We start from the raw sequence: 26,398 nt of genomic DNA on the forward strand, positions 1-26,398 counted from the left end.
TGGTGTTTCCAGGGTAAATTAAATACATTAGCAAGGGAAAAAGGACCAATCTTTCCACTTCCAGGAAACAAAAACGCCCCCAAACACCAACAAGAGACAGGGCGATCAACTTAATGGATATGTTTAGTTTTTCCGGAATTTCAACTTATTTCCGTGCTTATATCCAATTAAAGTTCAGTCACAGTACTGGGCACACACCTCAGCTATCTGAACTGTATCCAGGACAGTGGGTTAGTTGTTAATTGTTAGTGGTTAGTGAGAGAGACGAGGGTGTAGTGGCCTTACACCTTCCCATCGAGTCGTTAAAACTCGCTCTGGGTGGGAACCAGTACTGAGCTGCGAACCCTGTACCTACCAATCTTATGTCCGTTGGCTTAACCACTGCTTTACCGAGGCCGGTGATACATAACAATACATATGCATACTATTTATTGGGATGTTATGTATTCAATAGTAAATGTATAAATCAATCCACGTTTTCCGTCTTCCTCTGTGGGCATAGGCCTACTTTATGGTTTATCTAGTAAAACATGCTAAATATATTCATCAGTGGAAATAAGGCTACTATACCTAATACAGCAATTAACAGCATTAATCAAATGCATACTTTGTAAATGAGTATATCATTATTTACATGCGAATGGGAAGGTCCTCCTCCAAACAAAGAAACAGACACAGCTACACTAACACCCCAAACAATCAGCAACGACAACAAAAACTATTTCCGTACAACCGAAGTTTTTCTGCTCATCCTGGTGTTTCTAATACCACAAAATGCATTTTTCATATTTTAAAAACCGCACATGCGTCTGAGAAATAACAGTTATAAAGAACTTTATTAGCAAATATTGTAACAGTTATAACGAACTTTATTAGCAAATGTTGTAACAGTTATAAAGAACTTTATTAGCAAATATTGTATTACAATTTAAGACTCCCACCTACAGATTAGTAAGAATGTGACAAACGAACTTGAGACTAATGGGTTTTTTTTTAAGTAGATATTTTGCTACATTTGCACTATATGTAGTGGGGGCGAACTGATTTATGGCGAACTGGCTTGGGGACAAAACATCTGGTACCCACATTAATAGACTGGCTGCCTTTCTGCATTACGATTACATTATTATTAGGGTAACATTCTTGGAGTGCCATGAAAATTGCGAAAACTTTTCAATTTTTAAACTCAAGAGAGAGAGAGAGAGAGAGAGAGAGAGAGAGAGAGAGAGGAGAGAGAGAGAGAGAGAGAGAGAGAGAGAGAGAGAGAGAAGAGAGAGGGAGAGGAGATAGGGATAGAGAGAGAGAGAGTAGAGGAGAGAGAGAGAAGAGAGAGAGAGAGAGAGAGAGAGAGAGAGATAAGAGAGAGAGAGAGAGAGAGGGAGAGAGAGAGAGAGAGAGGGAGGGGGGAGAAGAAGTAGGAGAGGAGGGAGGGGGAGAGAGAGGGTGAGAGAGATGAGAGAGAGGAGAGAGGAGAGAGGAGAGAGAGAGAGCGGGGGGGGAGAGAGGGGAGAGAGAGAGAGAGGAGGGAGGAAGAGAGAGGAGAGAGAGAGAGAGAGAGGAGAGAGAGAGAGAGAGGTGAGCAGATGGGTAGAGAGTGAGAGAGAGAGAGAGAGAGAGAGAGAGAGAGAGAGGGGGGAGAGAGAGAGGGGGAGATCAGATAGAGAGGATAGAGAGAGAGAGAGGGGAGGGGAGAGAGAGAAGATAGAGAAGGAGAGAGAGAGAGAGAGAGAGAGAGAGAGAGAGAGAGAGAGAGAGGGGGATGGGGAGAGATATGGAGAGAGAGAGGGATGAGAGAGATAGAGAGAGGAAAGAGAGAGAGAGAGAGAGAGAGAGAGAGAGAGAGAGAGGGTGCAACAGCAGAAGATAAGTATAAAGAAGTTGTGGGGATATTGAGAGAGTATTAGATAATTACATTAAGGTGATCTTAGCGATAGGATTGCTTTGTGGAACGGGGCCCAGGACGAAGGACCCGGCGTAAGTCGACACCTATGCCCATGACAAGCGTGCACTACAAAAGGTTGTTCTGAATGTGCATTTGAAACCCTATGACCAGACCTGACCTGACCTGACCTGTGCCAGTAAAAAAAAAACAAATATATAAAAATATGCCGGCAATAACAAGGAATGGTTGTGTTTATATTGTGTGTAGTTAACTTTAAAACAAACAAATACAAAATAAAACTTCCTTTATCATATTGAAATATTTTGGACCAGATACCGTCAAGTGATAAATCCACGATAAGCATTGCTTGATTAAATTAGAACAAGTTGTAAGGAACTCGTCTATTCCCAAAAAGAAGAATTATATTGAGAGGCATAAACAAAACAATGGGTATTTATTCCACTGTTAATTTCTTGTAGAAATGTATAATATATTTTAAGCATGCGGACCAGTGACATATTGGTAACAATGTTCAGTAACTCAAAGAAGGTATTGTGCAAGTCGAACCCCTCCCCACAAAAACCCACCAACAAAAACACAAAAAACTAATAAAGCATTTTTTAGCATTATTTATCGGAAGAGTTATGTATTTTGCTTCAAACTTATTTTATTCCAATCTTTGTTGAATAAGAACGAAATCCTCTTCCAGTTACAGTTGTTATCAAGAAGTCATTTGCACACGCGCCTTATAATCTATCTAGTTACGGTGCCCTATGTATGTTGGTAGGTTCGAATCACAGCCGTTTAAAAATGCTATTGTATTCGCATAATCCAATTTCAGTTGAAATGAATTAGGTCTACCCATTGGGTTGCGAATGTCGTGTATACTTGGTTTATTTCCTTGACATCACTACCCTTGACAAATATGTCAAACATGATACGATATTCTTCCGTTATTAAATAAGGTGTGCTTATCAAGGGAGAACCCAGGAAGCATTTTAGGGAGGGGACCATGGGCAGAAGGGCACATGGAGCAACTGCCTAAAAAGGGGACTTCAATGAAAATTGTAAATAAATTCTTAAAAAAGGGGCACTTTAATCTTTTAGGTGGAGGGACAGGTCCCCCTGGTCCCCTCCCTTGGATTCGCCCTTGCTTATCATTAAAGTTCTTGAATTAGTACATTGATTTATTATCACTTTCATATGTCATTTTATATGAATACTTTTGGATTCCACTAGAGATTACAGTGACATTCTAGATAACTATGTTAGTATACTGACGACAGTTTAGTGTCTCCAGGGATTAATTAATCAAAGATCAACGCGTCACGAAATATCGTGTTCTTTCATTCGAAAGTGAAATATAACTTATAATATATGTCATTATGTTAGAGTTATGTCTTTTGAGTCATTAACATTTAGAAAAGACTAGTTATTTATTCCTTTCCGATTACGCCTCTAACTTCTGACTCAGCGTCGTAGAGGCAGTGTGATCGCTCTTACACTTGTGCTGATCCTTTCCAATGAGGTTTCCTCCCCCTCAGTAATTGTCTGTATGTCTGTATGTCAGTCTTTTCTTCTCTCTCTCTCTCTCTCTCTCTCTCTCTCTCTCTCTCTCTCTCTCTCTCTTTCTCTCTCTCTCTTTCTGTGTGTGTGCGTGCGTGTGTGTGTGTGTGCGTGTGTGTCTCTTTTTCTCTCTACGTACCTGTCTACATAAATGTCTACTTATCACAAAATTGCTGTTTTACTCGAACTTTTCCACGTGATATAACTAAATATTACGCGTATCACGCCCCGAATAGAATTGATACCTGCTTGTAAATATCCATATTGTGTTAGTAACAAAACAACAACCCTCCAAAAACAAAAATAAAAAAACAAAACAAAACAAAACAGAAACAAAAACAAAACAACAACAATAACACCCCCCCCCCCCCCCACACACACACACACACAACATACAGCAAACAACAACACAATAAACAACAACAAAGAAACAAGTATTGAGAGTAGTTGCATGAGATGTCGCACAACATATTTTGGATACATGTATCCAAATTGGAAGGAAGGAAAGAAATGGTTTATTTAACGACGCACTCAACACATTTTATATACATGTATCTAAATTGGAAGGAAGGAAGGAAGGAAATGGTTTATTTAACGACGCACTCAACACATTTTATTTACAGTTATATGGCGTAGGACATATAGTTAAGAACCACACAGATATTGAGGGAGGAAACCCGCTGTCGCCAGTTCATGGACTACTCTTTTCGATTAGCAGCAAGGGACAGGATAGCACATACCACCAGCCGTGGTACACTGACAGAAGTATCCAAATTGGAGTCTTGAACACACACACGCACACAGAGAAATATATACACGAACACACACACACACACACACACACACACACACACACACGAGCACACACGCACGCACACACACACACACACACGAACACACACACACACACACACACACACACACACACACACACACACACACACACACACACACACACATTACTCAAACACACAATACCCAGGCATATATTTGCACACTGGTATCACCAACTGAATCATCCCATGCAAGACCAGCGGGTTCATGACTCATTCGTCTTTCGCGAACACTTTGCAACATAGCCGATTTGCTGACGACCCTTTGATGCATGCAATCACGATTTCGTCGAAATATCCCTTATACGACCTCGATCACAATAACTGTTTTGTAGTTCAGATTTTTTTCATCAATAATTGCAAGTAGGAGTCGAATAACCTACTTCCGAATTAATGTGATAAAAGCCGGCGAGAGTCCATCAAAACTAAATATTTACATTTAATTATCAAACGACGGTCGATTTATCTTTACAAAAATATTTCCTAAGACACTACACCCAGATACCTGTCCAGCTACATAGCTTCGCCATTTGTGAAGTGTCCAAACACATAACTTTACCATTTGCAAGTGTCACTACAATCTGAAATCCACTGACACAAATCGTCGCGTCTGTTACCAGTTTCTGAGGCAATATTATCGCGTCTGCTGTTGTGTTTATGTTACAGACACGAACCCCATTGACAGACTGACCGTCTTCTTCACGGGCGACACGCATCTGACTCGTAATTGTGAAGATCTTCCCTTAGACCAGCCTTAAAAATACCAATGTGGTAATTATGTTTCTTTTCGCTGCTTAAGACAGCCTTGAAAGATTTCAATGATTACAATTATTCCAGCTATTGCAATCACCGGATGGCGTATTTTCCTTTGTCTCGGCTAGACTTGGGAGACGTGAGTACCACCGTCTTCGTGTTCAGAGCAAGAACATCGAACTGGACGTTAGTTGTTGTTCTAAAGATGATCCACGGTTACGGGGCGGGGATGGAAAGAAAGGGAAATTTTGTCTGACCACATCTCAGCACGTCTATTGCGTGTCTAACATAATGGTGCTTGCTAAAATCTGGTTCGACGAGTTAAAAAGACGAAGCGAGGGTTGCGTTCAGCCAAACCGAGCGGGAAAACGTCCGCTAGACTGGTTTATGCGCTTCACGGTAAACCAAATTGCCACATTGGGGACCAATTAACTAGTTCGCGAACGTTAGCGAAACGTTTGCTGGCTGAACTTGGGGCCGTTGTCGATAACTGTCGATATCTTCATTTCATTCCAACTCATTTTCGTGCTTATACCTAGTTAAGGTTCAAGCATGTGGTCCTGGACAAACACCTCGACTGTCTGGGATGCTTGCCTAGTACAGTGGGTCAGTGATTAGTGATTAATAAGAGAGTAGTTGGTATAGTGGTCTTTACCCATTAACAAACGCTCTGAGTGGCAGCCGGTGCCGGTGCCGGGCTGCGAACTCAGAACCTACCATCCATAAATCCGATGGCTTAATCACTACACCATTGAGGCCGGTGAACTGTCGATCATCATCAAGGGTGTTTTATAGTCACTTGCTCCCACATACAGATATACATTCGAGAATAATTAGGGAAAACAGTAATAATGCAAGGTAATCCCAGACGATTAGTATGTCCTCATTTTGTTAAAGGGACATACCCTAGTTTTTAAACACTAAGGCATATGTTTCACTATTAGAGGCGTTTATGATCACTGAAATCAAATATTACTTATATTTTACTGTTTAGATAATCTATGTCCGTACAACCAAAGTGTTTCTGGTCATCCTGGTGTTTCTAATACCACACAATACATTTTTCATATTTAAAAAAAACCCGCACGTGCGTCTGAGAAATAACAGTTACAGAGTCAAGTTTTAGTCTATTTTTAACGATATGTCACCGTTTAAACGTCACAGATTCTTGTTTCACTCTCTTATAACGTTATCCAAATGTGTTACAGGTTTGTAACTTAAAGTGCTGTGCCAGATGTATGATGTATTGAGCTATATCAATCAAGATATTATTTAATATGATTAGAAACTTTTAAAATGTAAACAAATTATATACCGGTATATTTTCCATCTAAAAATATTCCCCTGAAAAACAGAACCAGCTGAATTCGTTTCGGGAATTTCCGTAAGATTTGATCTGTGACGTCACGAAGGGAACTCCTTTCGATAGTCAGCGCCATTGTTCATTGCTTCTTAATACAAAGGCCGATAAATTTAGTCTTCACGCATTTCCTAGTAATGTTGCTGTGAGAAAGCTGTGTGTGAATTTGATTAAAACAACGTGGAAATACTGGACAGGAAGAAAATGCCGGAAACCGTTGCGACAGCAGACACTATTAGTTTCGATTCGTCCGAACTGGCTTGTCGGCTTAAGCGAGATATGGGAATACCATGTGTTATGGCTTTTAAAAAAAGATGCCGTACCAACAATTTTTCTGCGACACAAAACAAATGACAACAAGCCGACGCCATCCACACCGAAACGACCTTGGGGTGCATATCGTCAATGTCCCAAATTGCGTTATGCTTTCAACTCCGGTCAGTTTGTTTTCTCATGCACGGTTCGTGCAATCATCGAGATCCGATTTGTTGTCGTTTGCATCTCGTTCATTTGTGAGATTTTGTCTTTACAGTTCGAGAACATTAGAACAATAAAGTACAGACAAGTAAGTATCTATAGCCTAGTCCGTCCCATCCTACAAAAATGTAGTGTTTTTTTGTAAAAAAAAGAAAGAAAGAAAAAAACAGAAGCTAATTTTGTATGCATCTTAGAAACAATCGGCTCAGAAATAAATTACTTGTAAATTCCATAGTATGAAAAAAGGCGTTCCCTGTAAAACAGACTATAAATACATTAAATTAATTTTACTATACCTCCCACAGAGAAAACCTTTTTTCATACTGTGGAATGTGCTATAAGTTATTTATTTCTGAGCAGACTGTTTTCACAACTGCACACAAAAAAATAGTATTGTTTTGTTATTTCCAAAACACTTTTACTTTTTTTTTTACGTCAAACTAAACTGAAATTATTCACACAAAAAACATCTTCATAGAGGGATGGGACGGACTAAAAGTAGTTTTTTTGTTTATTTCTTAAAATTACCGATATCGGGTCCACTTGACTCGTAGGATTCAAGAGTTATTTATCGTCTTTTCTGCTACATCACAAGTATTAGAACATACAGTGTAGCAAAATAATTCGCACGAAAAGCTAAAGAACAAAACAAGAATAAAAGTTGTAACTTAGTGGTAAACTGTCTCCACGACCATTTTCATCGTCATCTGTCAGGCCGGTGGTTCGTCGGAATTTGTTCCAGGTTCAAACTGATAAGGCATTATTTGTTGTATTGCACAAATATTAGTCCAGTCGTCATTACTACATTATTCATCATCGAAAGAAGAATCGCATGATCAAGCTTGGCAGTCGCTGTCGGTCCCACTTTCGTTTGCGCTGGAAGTCATCTTGTGGTAGGTTTCTGTGAAGCGCGTTCCCTTCGTGACGTCACGGCTATTTACAGGCAAATGTTTTTACCGAGAATTTTATTCGGTCGTTTCCGGCAGTGTTCTACGGGAGTGATGTTTTAATACTTTTATGGGGCATTTTCGTAATTATTGATTTACATATCGGTGTAAAATAGTATTGCAATGAATTAAGAAAGCATTTAATTGTGGAATTTGAAATTTTAGTGTATGGTCTGGCACAGCACTTTAACCAAACTAAGTGTCCAATTTTACGGGTTGAAACTAAGAGTCTGCGCCTTTAATGGTACTCGTGAGCACAACTGTGACAAGCCCATATATACAGGCTTTTCACCGCAGCTTTTAATCTATTATATTTTGCTGTTCCATATCTGTGAAACCAAGCAGAACATGATCACGCTTTACAATGTACCTCCAAAAAGACAAACGACCTTTAGCGTCCTTGGTCCTTTCTCTATTCCCCTGGCGTCTTAAAGCAGACACATCAATAAATTCATAGTAGGTTGGGTAGCTCCAGATGTGGTCATTTTCAAAAACTGTCCTGTGATAATAAGCTATAACTAATCTTTTGCCCTACATTAACTCGTATGATAAATTTAGATTTAAAAATAAATCAGCTGTAAAAACAAATTATTGCCAAACACAAATCTATTGTGATCGAAATTCGCACATAGTTTTTGCCTTACGAACACTGACATTCATAATTTGAAATATCGATGTTTCGTAACACGCCTGCACTAGAACAAGAAAACCATCACGCGTGGACTGTAAATGGATGGGATAAACGATTATTATAATAATAATATCAACTCGTTAAAGTTTATTTTGTTTAACGACACCACTAGAGCACACTGAATTATTAATCATCGGCTATTGGATGTCAGTCATTGGTAATTTTGGCATAGAGTCTTAGAGAGGAAATTCGCTACATTTTCCCATTAGTAGTAAGGGATCTTTTATATGCACAATCCCAAAGACAGGACAGCACATACCACGGCCTTGGATATGCCAGACATGAAGCGCTGGTTGGAACGGGAAAACCAATCAGAGAATGGATCCACTGAGGTAATTCAATTCTACAATGCAAATAACTCAAACGAGCGAACCGAGCTAGAGCCTGTCCTCTCACAGAAACAGTCACAATCAGTGGAGTTTAATTTCGTACTTTGAGACGTAGTCCAGTGGTAAAGCATTCGCTCGATGCGCGGTCGGTCTGAGATCGATTCCCGTCAGTGGACCCATTGGGCTATTTCTCGTTCCAGCCAGTGCACCACGACTGATACATCAAAAGCCGTGGTGTGTACTACCCTGTCTGTGGGGTGGTGCATATAAAAGATCCCTTGCTGCTAATCGATAAGAGTAGCCCATGAAGTGGCGACAGCGTGTTTCCTCTCTCAATATCTGTGTGGTCCTTAACCATATGTCTGACACCATATAACCGTAAATAAAATGTGTTTAGTGCTTCGTTAAATAAAACATTTCCTTGAGAGGTCAACAATAATCGCCACGCAGGGTCGTTATTTGATATACCTGCCGGTGTGTTCTATTGTTACTATATACATATATGTGCACGTAGAACCCTCGCATCAAACCTGACCGTGTTCTTTGAATAGCCAGTCACAAATGTCTTCATAAAATATTTTACTAAAGTTTCATTATACTACATGTAGCTGCAAGTACCATATTTAGCTATGTTTACAGTTAGTTGCGACAAATAGCTACGAACTAACAGATAATAACACGTAATATTTGTACAATTACATCACCAATATCAAAATTGTAATGTCTGCTACTGGGCGTAACATTTTCCACAAGAATCCTGGGCTAAAATAAAAAATACAAAGAGAACAATTCTGGCTGAACTAGAATATATGGGCATCCGATTTCTTTTCTTCTTGATTTGACCATATTGTCTTATGGGTATACAAAACAGGGGCGATATTTAGTTCAGTCGATAAAGCGCTGGCCTGATGTACTTAGGTAATGCGACAGAATTCGCTCAGCGGATCCATACTCTGATTGTGTGTTTTTTTTCAATTCCAAGAAGTGCTCCATGACTTGTTTATCAAAGACCAAGGTATATGCTTTGCTGTCTGGGCAAATGAATATAAATTATTCCGTTCTACAAATGAACAAATACAGTGGGTTTCTTCTAAGACTATATATATATATATATATATATATATATATATATATATATATATATATATATATATATATATATATATATATATATATATATATATATCACAATTATCAAACGTTTGGCATTCAATACCCGATGATCAATAAATTAATGTTCTCTAGTGGTATAGTGAAGCACAATAAACTTTATCTTTTTGGTGTACAAAACATACGCGTATAACTGTGACATCATCTATTGGCCATCATCTATTGATTTTCTAACAAAATGTTCATCGAGTTATACTAATAAATACAAGTATTAGGTTCTCGTTATTTTACATGTAGCTCATGGAAAAATCTTTACATTTTTGCATTTATGCAACTTTGATAGGAACCCCCTCAAATCTGTGTAGTTTACTGCCAATAGAGACACCGAGGAGGTTTTGTGTAGCTTCACTGAATCTTCAATAAAAATACATCACTATCAAAACGTCACGATCCACTAATTGACCAACCAAACAGTATGCCCTATGATCCTAAATGTCTTTTGTCCCTGCCCTAATGTGTTCCAAAGTGAGATGTCGTCTCAAGACATGAATAACGATAAGAAGTCATCATACACAATGTATGTTTTATGACATGCAATGAAAGCGTGGTTCAAAAATTTCGTATAAATGTATCAACAATGAACAATAAACCGTAGTACTGCATGATCAGAATACTGAACAAGAGAAAAAGTTGCTAATAAAAGTGTCGTTAAGGGACTTGAAATAAAAATCAGCCTTTATGGTACGCAATTTCGAGATTGGCACACCATAACATGTTGGTTTTGAACTCAGAAGTAACGTGTCAGACGCAATTAATTGACTTTTAGAGGAGCGTATTTGTTCCTGTTACAGTATGGCACAGATCCTACAATTAAACCTACAGTTCTGTTGTGTTCTTCGTTGTATATAAAAAATCCCTTGCTGATAATGGAACATTATTGTACACAGATATTCCTCTGCGTCAGAATTATCGAGAGAGAGAGAGAGAGAGAGAGAGAGAGAGAGAGAGAGAGAGAGAGAGAGAGAGAGAGAGAGAGAGAGAGAGAGAGAGAGAGAGAGAGATCCGACAGCTCAGTTACCAGTATTAACAAAGCGATTGCTAATTGTTCTCTCTCTCTCTCTCTCTCTCTCTCTCTCTCTCTCTCTCTCTCTCTCTCTCTCTCTCTCTCTCTCTCTCTCTCTCTCTCTATCTATGTATGTATGTATGTATGTATGTATGTATGGACGGGTGGAGGGAAAGAAAAATAGAGTAAGAGAGGGGGTCGGGGGAAGGATGTACCATCATAGCACCACAAACACGGAAAACAAAGACTAGACACCCGACATCAATTATTGTGTTTTGGTAGTTATTGCTGACGTTTTAGATAGTGGTTTGTGATTGTTTACAGTGCCTCGTACATCACACGATATCGCTGATGCATCTTACTTTAGAAGAGAGCTCGAAACGACAATATAATGCGCAATGTCTTTAGACCGCATATAAACTTTCCTGTTCTAAGCACGGGTTATATTTAGTGTGTGTATAATACACGACATATCATTGAGGCTGGTCGTGAGTGTTCGTGTCAAGGGCTTTATCCCATCAATGGCACCTGTCATATCCACCATTGCATAGGCCAGGAGGCGGATCCTCGGGAAGAGACACGTCATCAGCACGCCGGAGAAAGTATTCATTTCCGGTAATCCTTCCTGAATCCTTTTTTGAAAGTCCTCTTTTCACACAGCAGAAACAATTCATTTATTCGCCTTTTCGCTTTCAGCATTGTGTTTCTGTCATAATGTGTTCGAGATCCTCTCCTCTCATTGCTCACAAACACTGTCATTAGAGGATGATCAATCATTACGATCCGTCCAAAACAAAGGTGATTACAGTTCATTACGTGCACGTAGATCAATAAGAAAATAATACAGTGAGAATGCAATGAAAACGAAGACGGCGCTGTACCATAGGGAAGGAAATGTTTTATTTAACAACGCACTCAACACATTTTATTTGCGGTTATATGGCGTCAGACATATGGTTAAGGACCACACAGATATTGGAGGAGGAAACCAGCTGTCGCCACTTCATGGGCTACTCTTTTCGATTGGCAGCAAGCGATCTTTTATATGCACCATCCCATAGACAGGATAGCACATACCACGGCCTTTTATGTACCAGTCGTGGTGCACTGGCTGGAGCGAGAAATAATCCAATGGGCCCACCGACGGGGATCGATCCCAAACCGACCGCGCATCAAGCGAGCGCTTTACAACTGGGCTACGTCTCGCCCCTCTGTACAAAACGGAGACGTAAAGAAAATGTATTACTGTCCGGTTTGAAGAACTTGAACCATATCATAAGTTTGTTTTCTTTAACGACACCACTAGAGCACATTGATTTGTTAATCATCGGCACAGTCATAGAGAGGAAACTCGCTACATTTTTCCATTAGTAGCTATATATCTTTTTTACGCACCATCCCACAGACATGATAGCATATACCACGGCTTTTGATATACCAGTCGTGGTGCACTGGCTGGAACGAGAAATAACCCAAAATGGGCCCACCAACGGGGATCCATCCCAAATTGACCGCGCATCAAGCGAGCGCTTTACCACTGGGCTACATTCCGCCCCTGAACCATATCACTGAACAGTGTGAGAAATAGAAAAAAAGAAACATTTTGCAATGTATTCATAAACACTGGGCGGTACGTCGCTCTGTGGTACAGCGCTCGCCTGATGCGCGATCGATCAAGGATCGATTCTTGTCAGTGGGCCCATTGGGCTATCTCTCGTTCCAGCCAGTGGTCAACAACTGGTGTAACAAGGGACATGGTATGTACTATGATGTCTGTGAGATAGTGCATATAAAAGAACCCTTGCTGCTAATCGAAACGAATAACCCGTGAAGTAGCGACAGCGGGTTCCACCTCTCAATATCTGTATGACCCGTAATCATATGTCCGATGAAAAGAAAAGAAGGAAAAACAAAGGAAGAAAACAATTAAATAAACAGAGCACTGTACATTTAGTGAACGATAATATCATCTGGAATGTAATATCATATCTCAGTTTAGTAATTTGTAATGTGTAATTGAAAACAACAACAACAACAACAAAAGAAAAAGAAAACAAAACCCCTGTCCATACCACTAGATAATCCAAATACAAACTATTCTTGTAGAATAACGCGCAATGTGTCGCAATCTCGAGTTTCACTGGGTTGAAATATTAATAATATAATAATGATTAAAATCGCTTCTCTAATTCACTTTGAACTTAACTTGATAAGTTATCGAGTTAAATTCAAAGAGAATGTGAGAAACACCGCCGTTTCAGAAAGTGCATAATATTACATCTAATCTTACAAAATAAATACATAATTTACTAGCACTACTTGAGATAAAATTTTATGTTTTTAACTCTACAAAGGTGTATTATTAATTATTACTTGTTAGCTGATCACGTACGTTGTTCTGCTATATTTTTAAAAATTATTATAAAATATTTGTGTCTAACTCACAAATGTGTTTTTGTTGGCATGCGCATGAGTGTGCGTGTATGTGCCTATGCGTGCGTATGTATGTATGCATGTGTGTGTAAACGCTAGCTTTCATATTCGTGTACACAGACACATTTTGATACTGGCTGTTAAATGCCATACTGCATGATATAATTGTGAAGGAATATACATACTAGTAATTACTCCCACTTTTTAAAGTTGAAACATACAAAAAGTGCAAAACAGAACTTAAATGGTGATGTTGTTTTTTTTGTTTTTTTTTTTTACACAAAACCAGTTATTTCTGAAAACATAACTACCGAAGCTGTATCGAATAGAGAAACCCTACGTGACAGAAAATGACGATGAACCAGTCAGCCATCATTTTAGTATGCACGGAAAATACTCGGCAGATTCTCAATGGAACAACATTTTTCGACATTTCGTTATGTATAAAACACCGTATCGAATGTAAACTATGTTATCAAAGTAAACGAAATACCATGAATACACAGTATAATAAACTAGTTTTTTGCATAAGTCCAATGTTTTCTGTTGCTCGCTTTTCCTAGTAATCATGTTTAAAAAAGTGGGACAGTGCAATTTCAATTTTGGGGTACCTTGTATTAGTTTCAACTTTCTTGTATATACTGCATAACATATTTTCTTTACTCCTTAAATATTTGACGGTGTACCTCGAATTTTGACACGGAACTAGTAATCATATTTAAAAAGTGGGACATTGCAGTTACAATTTTGGGGTACCTTTCACTGTTTTCAACTGTTTGTGTATACTGCATAACATATTGTTTTTACTCCATAAATATTTGATGGTGTACCTCAAATTTTGCCACGGAATTAGTAATCATGTTAAAAAAGTGGAACATTGCAGTTCCAATTTTGGGGTACCTTGCACTCGTTTCACCTTCTTGTGTATACTGCATAACATACTGTTTTTACTCTGTAAATATTTGATGGTGTACCTCGAGTTTTGACACGGAACTAGTAATCATGTTAAAAAAGGTGGGACATTGCAGTTCCAATTTTGGGTACCTTGAACTGGTTTTAATTGTAAATATTTGACGGTGTACTTTTCACGTGTTTGATTGAGAGAAAAAAGAAGAAAGAATAACATTGTGGTCAGTGATCAACAGTTTCATGTTAGCCAACACATGGCTGCAATGCGTGAGACGTTTAATGTCCGTGGGGCAAAGCGCTCGTTTGATACGCTATCGGTCTAGGATCGATCCCCGTCGGTGAGTCCATTGGGCTATTTTGCGTTCCAGCTAGTGCATCACAACTGATAAGAGATCCATGGCTAGTAATAGAAAAATGTAGCTCTCCAAGACTCTATGCCAAAATTAGCAAATATTTGACATCCAGTAGCTGATGATTAATAAATCTATGTGCTCTAGTGGTGTCGTTAAAGAAAACAAAATTTAACTTTTAACTTTTCATTGTCCTAACACATTGCCATCTGCTTGTAAAGTTTTGAATGTTGAACTGCGATACTAGTATCGTGTTAATTTAATCTACGGAACCGACAGTAATAATTAAATCGGCGTTGGAAGTACCTTTGTGGTAAGAAAAGGCACAATGCTTCGAGGTCCGCGGTGTCTGTTAGGTAATTATTGATTCCTCTTGATTCTGTTTCATCATCTTAACAGAAAATTGTGTGCCAGTATGTCAATGGAGCCCACAAAAAAAAGAAGAAAAAAAAAAAAAAGGATCGACCCAAAGGGTGCAATGCAATTTGCAGTGAAAGACACAATTTCCACCTATCGTTGCCAGGATGACATATTGGAGCAATTTTCTCAATTACAAGCTGGCAAGACAGAATGGAATCACAATTGTAGCGCTGACCTTGATGTCAGCCGTTCTAGATGGAAGGGGGAGTGAGAAGTTGGTCAACCACGCACATGGTGTTTGGGTGTCCCACATTTTATATCAAGTACCATGTCTAACAGAACGATTTGTGGCCTGAATGTTAATACGTCTTTTATACAGAGTAGTGGTGGTGGTGGTGTTGGTGGTGGTGTGTGTGTGTTGAGTGATCGAAAATGCATATGGATAAAACATATTAACCGGACAGTATGCCAGATATTTTGTTGTGGATCCAGAGAGAAGCGAGGAGTGTGTGTGTGTGTGTGTGTGTGTGTGTGTGTGTGTGTGTGTGTGTACGTGCGTCCGTGCGTGCGTGTGTGTGTGTGTGTGTTAACTGATTAAAAAATACGCCTTGCGGATAGGCTGAATGCTCGAGAAATAAAATTTTATTCCAGTTGTGTTATTATATATCAGTTAGTAGCACGAGTATTAAAACTTCATGTAACACCACTTGCATTTGTAACATAACACTTGGTGGCCTATATGCAAAATTCTAGGTTTTACAATTAATGTGTTACTCGAATTATTGTTGACATGAATTATCTAAACAAATGCGTTACCAAGAGAATTTCTGATAGAATTAATGGTGGGCCAAATCACATTGTATCCACACGCCGATGATCATATACAAAATTACTGTTATCGATTATGCCATGCCAAAACTGGAAGCACAATCTAATCACGAACCATATCGTGAGATTAAAGTGTAAGAATGTAAGACAGTAAATCGTGCTCCGTCACTTCATCGACATTGGTGGAGCGAGACGTAGCCCAGTATTAAAGCGCTCGCTTGATGTGTGGTCGGTTTAGGATCGATTCCCGTCAGTGGGCCCGTTTAGGTTATTTCTCGCTCCAGCCAGTGCACCACGACTGGTACATCAAAGATCATGGTATGTGCTATCCTGTCTATGGGATGGCGCATATAAAAGACCCCTGCTGCTATTCGAAAAGAGTCGACCATAAGTGGCGACAGAGCGTTTCCTCCCTCAATATCTGTGTGGTCTTTAACCATATGTCCGACGCTGTACAACCGTAAATAAAATGTGTTGAGTGCGTCGTTAAATAAAACATTTCCTTCCTTCATTGAAATTGCATTGTATATTATCAATAAATGTAATCATTTCATGCAAGTGATAAATATACTCTGTCAAAAAAGAAACGCATAGGTGATAGGAAAAGAAGAAAAGTGTTTGATTTTACAAAATATCATTGTTTTGTTGTACAATGTTGCTGAATGACCATGTTTGTTAATGTTCCTGGAATGGGACAGCATTCCCAAATGTACCCTAAAACATATTTAACGTACGTTGTGGCACGTTGTGCGACAATTGCAGGAAATCGGCGTGAAATGGTCAGATTTTGGCGAATGCACGTGGAACTCGGGGAAAAGATTGGGGCAATGATGGGTATTTAAAGCTGCAATGCTCGCAATGATGCCTCATTTCCATTTCTAAGTAGACGAGTTACAAGATGCCAAGACTATGCCTGCCGAATCGAAACATCGCAGTAGGCCGCCTCCAGTTAGGTGAATCGCAGTCAGCAGGCGCACGCCACATGAACGTCCATCAGAGCACCATTTCACGTCTCTGGGACAGGTACCAGCAGTTTCAATCAGCTGAAAACCGGCCCAGAAGTGGAAGACCTCGCATAACAACTGCAGCACAAGATCGCTACATCCGGGTTCTGCACTTGCGTCACCGAATTGCCACGGCAACGAACACTGCTGAACGCATACCTGGTTTGAGAAGGGTGTCTGCACAAACCATTCGGAACCGACTAGAATTAATGTGCTGTCATGGCCATCAAGATCGCCAGATCTCAACCCCATTGAACATCTATGGGACGAACTGGACAGATGTGTACGCCAGCGTGACCCGGAGCCTCAGACGCTTCCGCAGCTGTCACATGCACTGCAGGAAGAATGGGCTAGGATTCCACGTGCCCGGATTCAGAGACTCATTCAGTCTATGCCAAGGAGATGTCGCGCAGTAATTGCTGCTGCCGGTGGCCACACAAGGTACTGATTTCAGCGCCCTCGTGCGACGCTGTTTGGTGACGAAAACACCTCTACTGCCGTCATTCCATAGCAAGAATATTGTCACATACTCATGTAAAATTGGACTATGATACGATCATAAATAACGAAATTATGTCACTTTGTATTAAACAGATAATTCCATGAATATTTCGCCTATGCGTTTCTTTTTTGACAGAGTATATTATATTCGAAAAAAAAGGTGTGAAGAGGACTAATGTCTATTAATTCGCTTCTCTCCTCAAAGACGTGACTTTTCATTTCAAATCATTTTCGTGCTTATATCCAATTAAGGTTCAAGAACGCTGTCCTGTGCACACACCTCAGCTATCTGGACTGTCTTTCCCGGACAGTGGGTGTTGTGTAACAGTGGGTTAGTTGTTAGTTGATTGTGGTTAGTGAGAGAGAAGTGGGTGTAGTGGTCTTGCACCTACCTACCCATTGAGTCGTTAAAACTCGCTCTGGGTGGGAGCTGTTACCGGGCTGCGAACTCTGTACCTATCAGACTTATTTATGTCCGATGGCTTAACCACGACACCACCGAGGTCGGTATGACGACGCCTGTTGGAGATGCATGTGTCTAATACAGGTATTCACCTCTATATATTTTGGGTTGGCCGACATGAAGCTGGTTACCAATGGTTATGAGGTAACAAAACCAAACAAGAAACTACAATGTTTGTTTTGTTTAATGACACCACTAGAGGCTGCACATTGATTTATTAAAGGGACATTCCTGAGTTTGCTGCATTGTAAGATGTTTCCGACTAATAAAATATTTTTACGATTAAACTTACATATTAAATATATTTTCTTGTTTAGAATATCAGTATCTGTATATTCAATGTGCTTCTGGTCGTCTTAATATTTGTAAGAAGCCCAAACTGGATGTTGTCTGCAAATAATTTCGTACGCACTGAAAACTATATTTTAGGAAATAAAATTAAATTTAACCTAGTATAAATATTAGAATGACCAAAAACATGTTTAATATACAGCCACTAATATTTTATGCAGAAACATATATTTGATATGTAATTACAATCGTTAAAAAGTCTCTATTAGTCAATAACATCTTAAAAATTGCAGCAAACTCAGGAATGTCCATTTAACAATAATCGGCTATTGGATATCCAACATTTGATATTTCTGACATATCCGTATAGTCTTAGAGTGAAAACCTGCCATATGTTTCCATTAGTATCAAGGGTTCTTTTACATGCACCATCCCACAAACAAGATAGTACGTACCACGAACTTTGATATACCGGCCGTGGTGCAATGGCTGGAGCGAGCAATAGTCGACCGACGTGGATCGATCCCAGACCGACCGGTCACCAGGCGAGCTGGGCTAAGCCCCCAACCCTAAAACCACATTCAGCTATAATAATGTGTTGTTTACCTGTTCCTACGAGCGACGCGGTTCAATGCACCCGCACCCGTACCGCGAGAAAAAAACCCCAACAACACACGCGGTAAACGGCCCTTTAGCAAGCGCTCTTCTCAGTAGCTGGATTCAAATGAATGAAATCGTTATTAAAAATCGTACAGACCATACGCGCCTTTAACACAACCTAATTTGGACTTACTCGGTAATTACCGACAATAAAGGAACAGCACTCAGACGTAATTATATGATATTTTCTCGAAGAAAAATTAACTTAACCCAGTAATACCCCAACAATAACATCATTATTCGTAGAGACGCATTAATTGATTGATACGCGAATGAACAGGAAACAGTTCTTAGGGTTAATTGTGGAAAACTCGATTGTTCTGCATGTGTTTACTATCTGATATGATTACACAGAAAGCTACACTTTCTAAATATAACGCTGTCGGCGCTAACGTAATATTGTTACGTATCATTTTAGCTATTTTAACCCGTGATATTGTCCCGTGCTTGACATATTAATTGGCATAATGTTCCATTTTCTCAACATAGTACAAAGAAAATCAAAGTTTCAAAAAATAAATAATATTTATTTTTAAGGTGTGTGGTGTTTCTGTGACATCACACAGGCATAAAAGAACGACTTGTAGTTTTAATATTTAGTTTGGATGGGAAATTTTGTTAATTTGATTTTAATGATTCACACATTTAAGAATGTTTGACGAATTGTAGAAACTGTCAACTGAAACCATGCACACGAAATCATCTGGGAACCCAACAGTGTAGCGTAGCTGAATAAATCCATCAGATTCTCTACATAACACAGAGTAGTATTTAAGGATGTAAAAGGGACTCAGTCTTGCACGTATTTTTCCACTGCTCGATCCCCAACAATAAAAAAAAACCCAAATAAAAACAAAAACAACAACTAAACTATTGAAGAATCAGCGAAAAAATTATCATAGATCATAGACACATTGTAGTAAACATGAAGATTTGTTTCACTATCCTAATCTATCGACATGGTTTCATTAAGTATTTGTGAAACAAGTTAAATTATTATGTTGTTTTACTACTAGGAAAACAAATAATTCGGCACCTTAGGGGAATATACATGTAGTTTTTTTTGTGATGATGATGATGTTGTCATTGGTGATAAATGTAACTGTTTCAATGTGACAAACCATCCCTCCCACTTAAAAAAACAACAACAAACAAAACAAACAAAAACTCAACAACAACACAGCAACAACAACATAGATACACAATTAAATCCTTGAGTCATTGTTTCCCTCTAATTTCAGAGCATCCACACGGAATGAAATGGACTAACTTGACGAACGAGAACCGTTTGATGCGCGATGGGAACCGGACTTCGATTTCGCATGCGCCACGTGTTTTACTGTCTGCTGACTGTGACCTTCGTGTTGTTCTGTGTCTTGACACTCCCAATAAAACTGTGCTGTACACAGCGAGGACACACCGTCCAATCCGGACCTCACATTCGTAAGTTTCCAGAAAGGGCGTGGAGAAACACCAGCCAGAAGATCATTCTTCGATGGACTAAATTCTTCAATGACCAAACTTGGGCAACTAAAGGTGATCTCCGAGGCTGCAGAGTCAACAAGTGCATACTGACCGACGACAAGAGAAACCTGGAAAGCGCCGATGCCGTCCTCTTCCACGTCGATGCCATGTTCAATTCGTTGATGGAAATAACATGGCCGCGGCGTAGGAGTCCGGACCAGGTTTGGGTTCTGCAGAACATGGAGGCTCCTCCTCAAATCCCTCTCGACATGGAACGGCTCGGTGGCCTGTTCAACTGGACAGCTTGGTACAGGTTCGACTCCGATATACCCGTGGCTTACGGCGGATATAAGAAATGGTCCGATAACTCGTCGCATGATTTCGCTTCTGAGAGACCGAAACTCGCAGCATGGCTGTCTAGCAATTGTTATGACTACGTAAGAAGGATGTTGATCATTCGAGAGGTAAAGAAACATCTTCCTTTGGAGACGTACGGCCAGTGTGGCGATAATCAATGCCAGGCAAGCGTGTGCAGTGACAAGCTTTCCCGATATAAATTTTACTTCGCAATAGAGAACAGCATTTGCCAAGATTATGTCACTGAAAAGTTTTGGGAAGCGTTAAGACGCAAGCAGGTGCCAGTGGTGATGGGAGGGGCGCGGTACAAAGAATTGGCGCCCCCTCATTCTTATGTAGACATAACTGATTTCAAGGACATTAAAATTTTAACAAACTTTTTGATAAACTTAAGTAAAGACGACAAAGAATACAATAAGTATTTAGAGTGGACCAAGTTATATAAAATATATGGCTGGGAAGAAACATGGCGGATGTTTTGGTGTGATTTATGTGAAGCCCTTCATGATAAATCGCGACCAGCACAGGTGTATGAGGATCTGAATGGCTGGTTTACAGAAAACACCGTGAAGTGCCCCCAATGGACTGTAAGTACCACTTATATGTACCAAAAAAAAATGTCTTGTAGGAAATAATTATGTTTATAAGCACGGGCACAAATTAAACATTGAGAGCGCGGCTCATTTCGTTTCGTGAAACTCAATCATGCCATTTTTTTAGAATTATGTAACCCTGTACATAATTCTGGATTTGTCCTTGTGATCATACGTTTGTACATTCGTTAGTATTATATATTTTAATTTTGTTCGAAAAAAATATTATGTAGTCTTTCTTATAATGATTTGCATGGATTTTGTACAGTTTTATATTTAAGCAATTTCGATCTATTACTATTGTTTTAAAATTGTCTGTACGCAAGATGCTATTATAATAGAAGATACCTATTGGTCCATACCGATCCACTAATTAATGTTCAGTTATATCACAGTAGTAGATAATAATTGCGTCCAGTTTACGAATTATACAGTCAAAACAACGAGAAATATTAAAAAAATTGTTAAACAAAACATTAGTTTGTGAAAACATCCCTGAGAATCACTGTATTGATTTACAGAACTATCCTATCAAAACTCTTGACGATAGACATTTAACATTTTCACCGTTACATTTCTATCAAATTGTTTATAAATATCAAATTGTCCCCTGTGAACCAATGTACGACGTTTAGAACTATCCAATCAAAGCTCAGAGAGAAGATACTTTCAAGTGTATAATTTTAAATTATATTTAAACTTTTTTTAATTTAATAAAAATTTAAGAATTCAAAATTTACAAATTATATATTTCTATTAATAGTTTTTGGAAACTTGCCGGGACATAGTACCAAGATTCATAAGTATCCGATAAAAAATATGGAAGAAGATATTTTGCAATTTTTTTCATTTAAATTGAAATTTAAAAAAACCCGAAACCTTCCTATGTATTTCTCTATTAGTTTGTGAGCATTCCAATCAGAACTCTAAGAGAAAATAAACTTCAAATGTTGACGAATGGACAGACCAGTTTTAGAAAATATCCGCTAACGAACGTCATAGCGCATTGTTTTTTTCTTTTTTAAGTTTTCTATTTTGTTTTTGAATGTTCAGACATACATTAACAATGTTTCTATATATTTTATTTCAGCTAAAAAGCCAGCTAGGTCGGTTGGTAGATGGATTTCGGATCAGATGGGGATTGCTATAATGGATGGAAACACAGCGAAGAATAATTCTTGTGTCAAATCAAATTGCTAATTTATGACGTGTTATCAACTATTCAGACTCTCCACTGTTACATTCAGTGATAATATCAAATATACTACGTATAATGGAAATCAAGAGAGAATTACACTAAACATTTTAATATATATAGATTATTTCTTCTTCTTTTTTCGAATACGATTTTTATGTCAAGGAGTGGTGAAAACCATATTTTGACGAATTACAAAGCAATGAGTTAAAATATGGTTTCCGCACATCACGAGTTGACATAAAAAATCTTATTCGAAAAAAAAAAAAAACCCCCACCCCACCATGAAATGGTCTATTTATTAGATACATCCTTCCTAGATTTTTATATTGGTACATATATTGTGTTTCTTAATTTTTGAAAATTATCACGATAATATTGTCATATAGCCACACGCGCACGCGTACGTACACACACTCATACCCACGCACACACACGCACACACACACACACACACACACACACAAACACACACACACAACCTCCACCCTAAACAGTCATTTTGTGACGTTAACCCAGAAACCGCCAGTCGTAAGCAGTGCGCACAGTATAAACACAATTTGAGTTTAAAACATCCAAATTAGTTCTTTTCAAATTGGGGGAGGGATTTAGCTTAGTCGGTTGAGTGCTCACTTGAGGTGCTTGCTTCGCAGGATCGAACCACCTCGGTGAATCCATTCAGCTGTTGTTTTTTCTCGTTTTAACCAGTGCACCGCAACTGGACAATGAATGAATGAATGAATGTTTAACGACACCCCAGGAACGAAAAATACATCGGCTATTAGGTGTCAAACTATAGTAATGCAAACAAATAAAGTGATGATCAACATCAATATAAGAATTCAAGATTTAAACAGAAACACAGTGTAAAGTACTGTGCAATTACACAAATATCACAGATAGATACTGACTTTTACTCAAAACTTCAATTTTGTGCTGTATTGGCCATTCACAAAGAGAATGTTACACCCCTGCACCACGGTGAGGTTACAGCACGCGCAGGGGACGCGACTGGACACATGACGTGGTATGTGTTTTCCTGTCTGTAGGAAAGTGCATTTAAAAGATCCCATGCTGCATGTGACTGTGGCGATTTTAATTGTGTTAGAGGGCCGTGTGCAGTTTAATTGCACTTAGCCCAGATGGGCAACTTGTTACGTAATACCTCCGCGCGACCGTACACATCCAGCCAGGTGCGGAGGCCATGTGGCGAGTAGTTACGTAATACCTCTGCGAGTGCGGTTTTTACAACCGTGATTGGCGACGATGGCGTCAGTAAGTCTGACGATCAGAGAGAAATAATACCGCTTGGTCGCAGTGGAAATATCAGATGATAGGGGGAGGACCGCCTTGTACCCCCAGGCGATTTCTCATTTTATAATAAATAGCGAGTTTTTTTTAGATATCGGGGAGAACGTAAAAGGAAGCTTCCCGGGAACGTAGTCCGTTAGGACTTGGTAAATATCATTTCTGCTCTGTTGTATAACCTTGATGTGATTGATGTGACTTTTAATATTTTAATACTGTATTATTCCAATATTCTTTAGACAGTGTCTTCGGTCATCTGACGAAGTAAATCGTAGACTTTTGTTCTAACATTATACGAGTATTTGGTAATATAAAGCTTAGCCAGTCATCCTAGAAGACCTAGGTAAACTGTAGGTTATTGTCTTTATTGTGATAGGTACCAGTATTAATTCTGTGTTACAAGGTTACTGAATGAGTAGTTAAGGGTTAATTAAAAATTAACCAGTTAGGAATAGAGTGGTAATTCCTTTATTAATTAAGTTCTCCTGGCAGCGTTTCTCAATTATCACACGTTACTGAACGAGTAGTAAGGGTTAATTAAAAATTAACCAGTTAGGAATAGAGTGGTAATTCCTTTATTAATTAACTTCTCCTAGAAGCGTTTCTCAATTATCACACGTGTGGGTGTTGTGTCACGGTGAAGTGATTCGCATATTGTGTAACCTAGACACCTAGAGATTAACTAATTAAGTGATCAGTTCTGGGTTGTTATTATTGTTGTTATTAATTAACTACTACGGCTGTACATTTGTCAGCGTAGGTTAATACAGATTCCAAAGTGTATTGTGTTTTGTTGTGTTTCTAGTGAACTAAACGTACTATATTACATATACTTTATATAAGATCGTATCTCTGATCATACCTAAAGACGAGCCATACTAGGGTTTAACAGCCTGTTACAGAGAGATCTAATAGATATACAGTTAGGAGAGATATTTTGATAATCGTGTTTTATTCAGTTACGGGAATTATAGAATCCCCGTGACACTGCATATGAAATTTTTTAGCGGGTTTCCTCTGATGACTACGAGTCAGAATTGCCAAATGTTTGACATCCAATAGCCGACGATTAATTAATCGATATGCTCCAGTGGTGTCGGTAAACAAAACAAACTTCTTCTTCTTTTCAAATTGTTAGTATGGAAGAATTAGTTGGTGTTATAAAAAGGAATACAGAAAATGTGGTAACAACAAAATAACCATTGACGGTATTGGTCGCAAGAAAACCCCCACAGAAACAACTCGAAAATAACAGAACATTGCGTTACCCTTGACAAGTCCTAGTTTGAGCCAGTTTGTTGCACATGGCTTACAGGTGATTGCGTGCTGTATAATTTAATCGGGACTCTGAATCAGAAAACAGGAGTATTAGATACATCTAAGAATAATTTGCTTTTGGTCACGACTGATAACGGCTAAAAGCCTAAAACCATCTGTAAAGGTTTACCAAATAATGTATTACGATTTTATTCAATTCGGTACGCATTATAAATGGATAATTAACATCAGAGATCTATTTTACCAGCTTGGATTGAATAACGTTTGGGACCAGCAGTCATTTAAATCAGTGGAGTGGTTAAAAAGAGTTGTGAAGAGAAGACTGTCTGATCTACAAACATGGAGAAATGACATCTTTACGACCAGCAAAGGAACTACTTATAGAATATTTAAAGAAAAATTGGAACTAGAATCATATTTTAACATTCTGGATAAAACAATGTACACAACATTTTTTCGATTTAGAATTTCAAACCACTTTTTACCAGTTGAAAAGGGGAGGTGGACAAATATTTTATATGAAAATAGAAACTGTACGCTTTGTAATAGCAATATTGTTGAAGATGAATTTCATTATCTATTTATATGCAAAACATTTAGACAAGAAAGATTAAAATATCTTAACAAATACTATGTAAATAGACCAAATATATACAAATTCCAGCAACTCTTCAGCTCAAAACGTATTAGTGTTCTTAAAAAATTGTGTAAGTTTATATCAATTATTAACAAACAATTTTGTGCTTCTTGACTTACGTGTAATTTTAACTGTTTTTAATATTTAGCTGCTCATCTGTTTGTATTGTGGTATATATGTTTCTGAAATCATCTTGACAATTTGTATGTTTATTATTATTTATGTTCCTCTGATGCCACCGAATGGGGGCCATGAGAGTAAATAAAGTTCTGTTCTGTCTGTTCTGACGCCGTTTGCCTGGATTGTTGAACAGAACAGAACTTTATTACACTCAGGCCGTTACACAACGGCATTAGAGAAACATGCATAATAAATAACATACATTTGACAAGATGGTTTTCAGGATGAAATATATAAATAGTGTGTAATACATATTTACAATGGTAGCCATACATAAAAATAATATACATGTTTTGTCATAGATGCATGATATATATATTTATATAAATAATATCAACAGTTTAATGTTAGTAATAGTAGTAGTAGCTAAAGAATAGAGTTGTTGACTAGTTTAATTTCTTGGGTTTTTAAAGACCTTGCAAATTATATTTATAAATTTTGCTAGTTTTTTTTAATACACTTATTTTCTTACTGTTCATTAATTCTTTGAATTTGTAAGTACTTGTTTTTTTTATAGTAATAGGGCTGTAAAAATACTTTTCGCGATTTATCAAAAAACTTGCACACAAACAAGTA

At 38.4% G+C, this 26,398-nt stretch overlaps 1 protein-coding gene across 2 annotated transcripts in view; it reads left to right on the forward strand.

Moving 5' to 3' along the window:
* LOC121384319 (alpha-(1,3)-fucosyltransferase C-like) overlaps window positions 1–23,130 on the forward strand; it is a 56,732-nt gene extending 33,602 nt beyond the window's left edge. For both annotated transcript variants that reach the window (XM_041514654.1, XM_041514655.1), the window contains 2 exons: window positions 20,052–21,218; window positions 22,315–23,130. In XM_041514654.1, coding sequence (XP_041370588.1) covers window positions 20,109–21,218; window positions 22,315–22,374 — 1,170 coding nt within the window. In that variant the 5' untranslated portion in view covers window positions 20,052–20,108 and the 3' untranslated portion in view covers window positions 22,375–23,130. The remainder of the gene's footprint in view (window positions 1–20,051; window positions 21,219–22,314) is intronic.
* The last annotated feature ends 3,268 nt before the right edge of the window (window positions 23,131–26,398 follow it).

This window comes from Gigantopelta aegis, chromosome 10, assembly GCF_016097555.1.
Source record: "Gigantopelta aegis isolate Gae_Host chromosome 10, Gae_host_genome, whole genome shotgun sequence".
Lineage (NCBI taxonomy): Eukaryota > Metazoa > Mollusca > Gastropoda > Neomphalida > Peltospiridae > Gigantopelta > Gigantopelta aegis.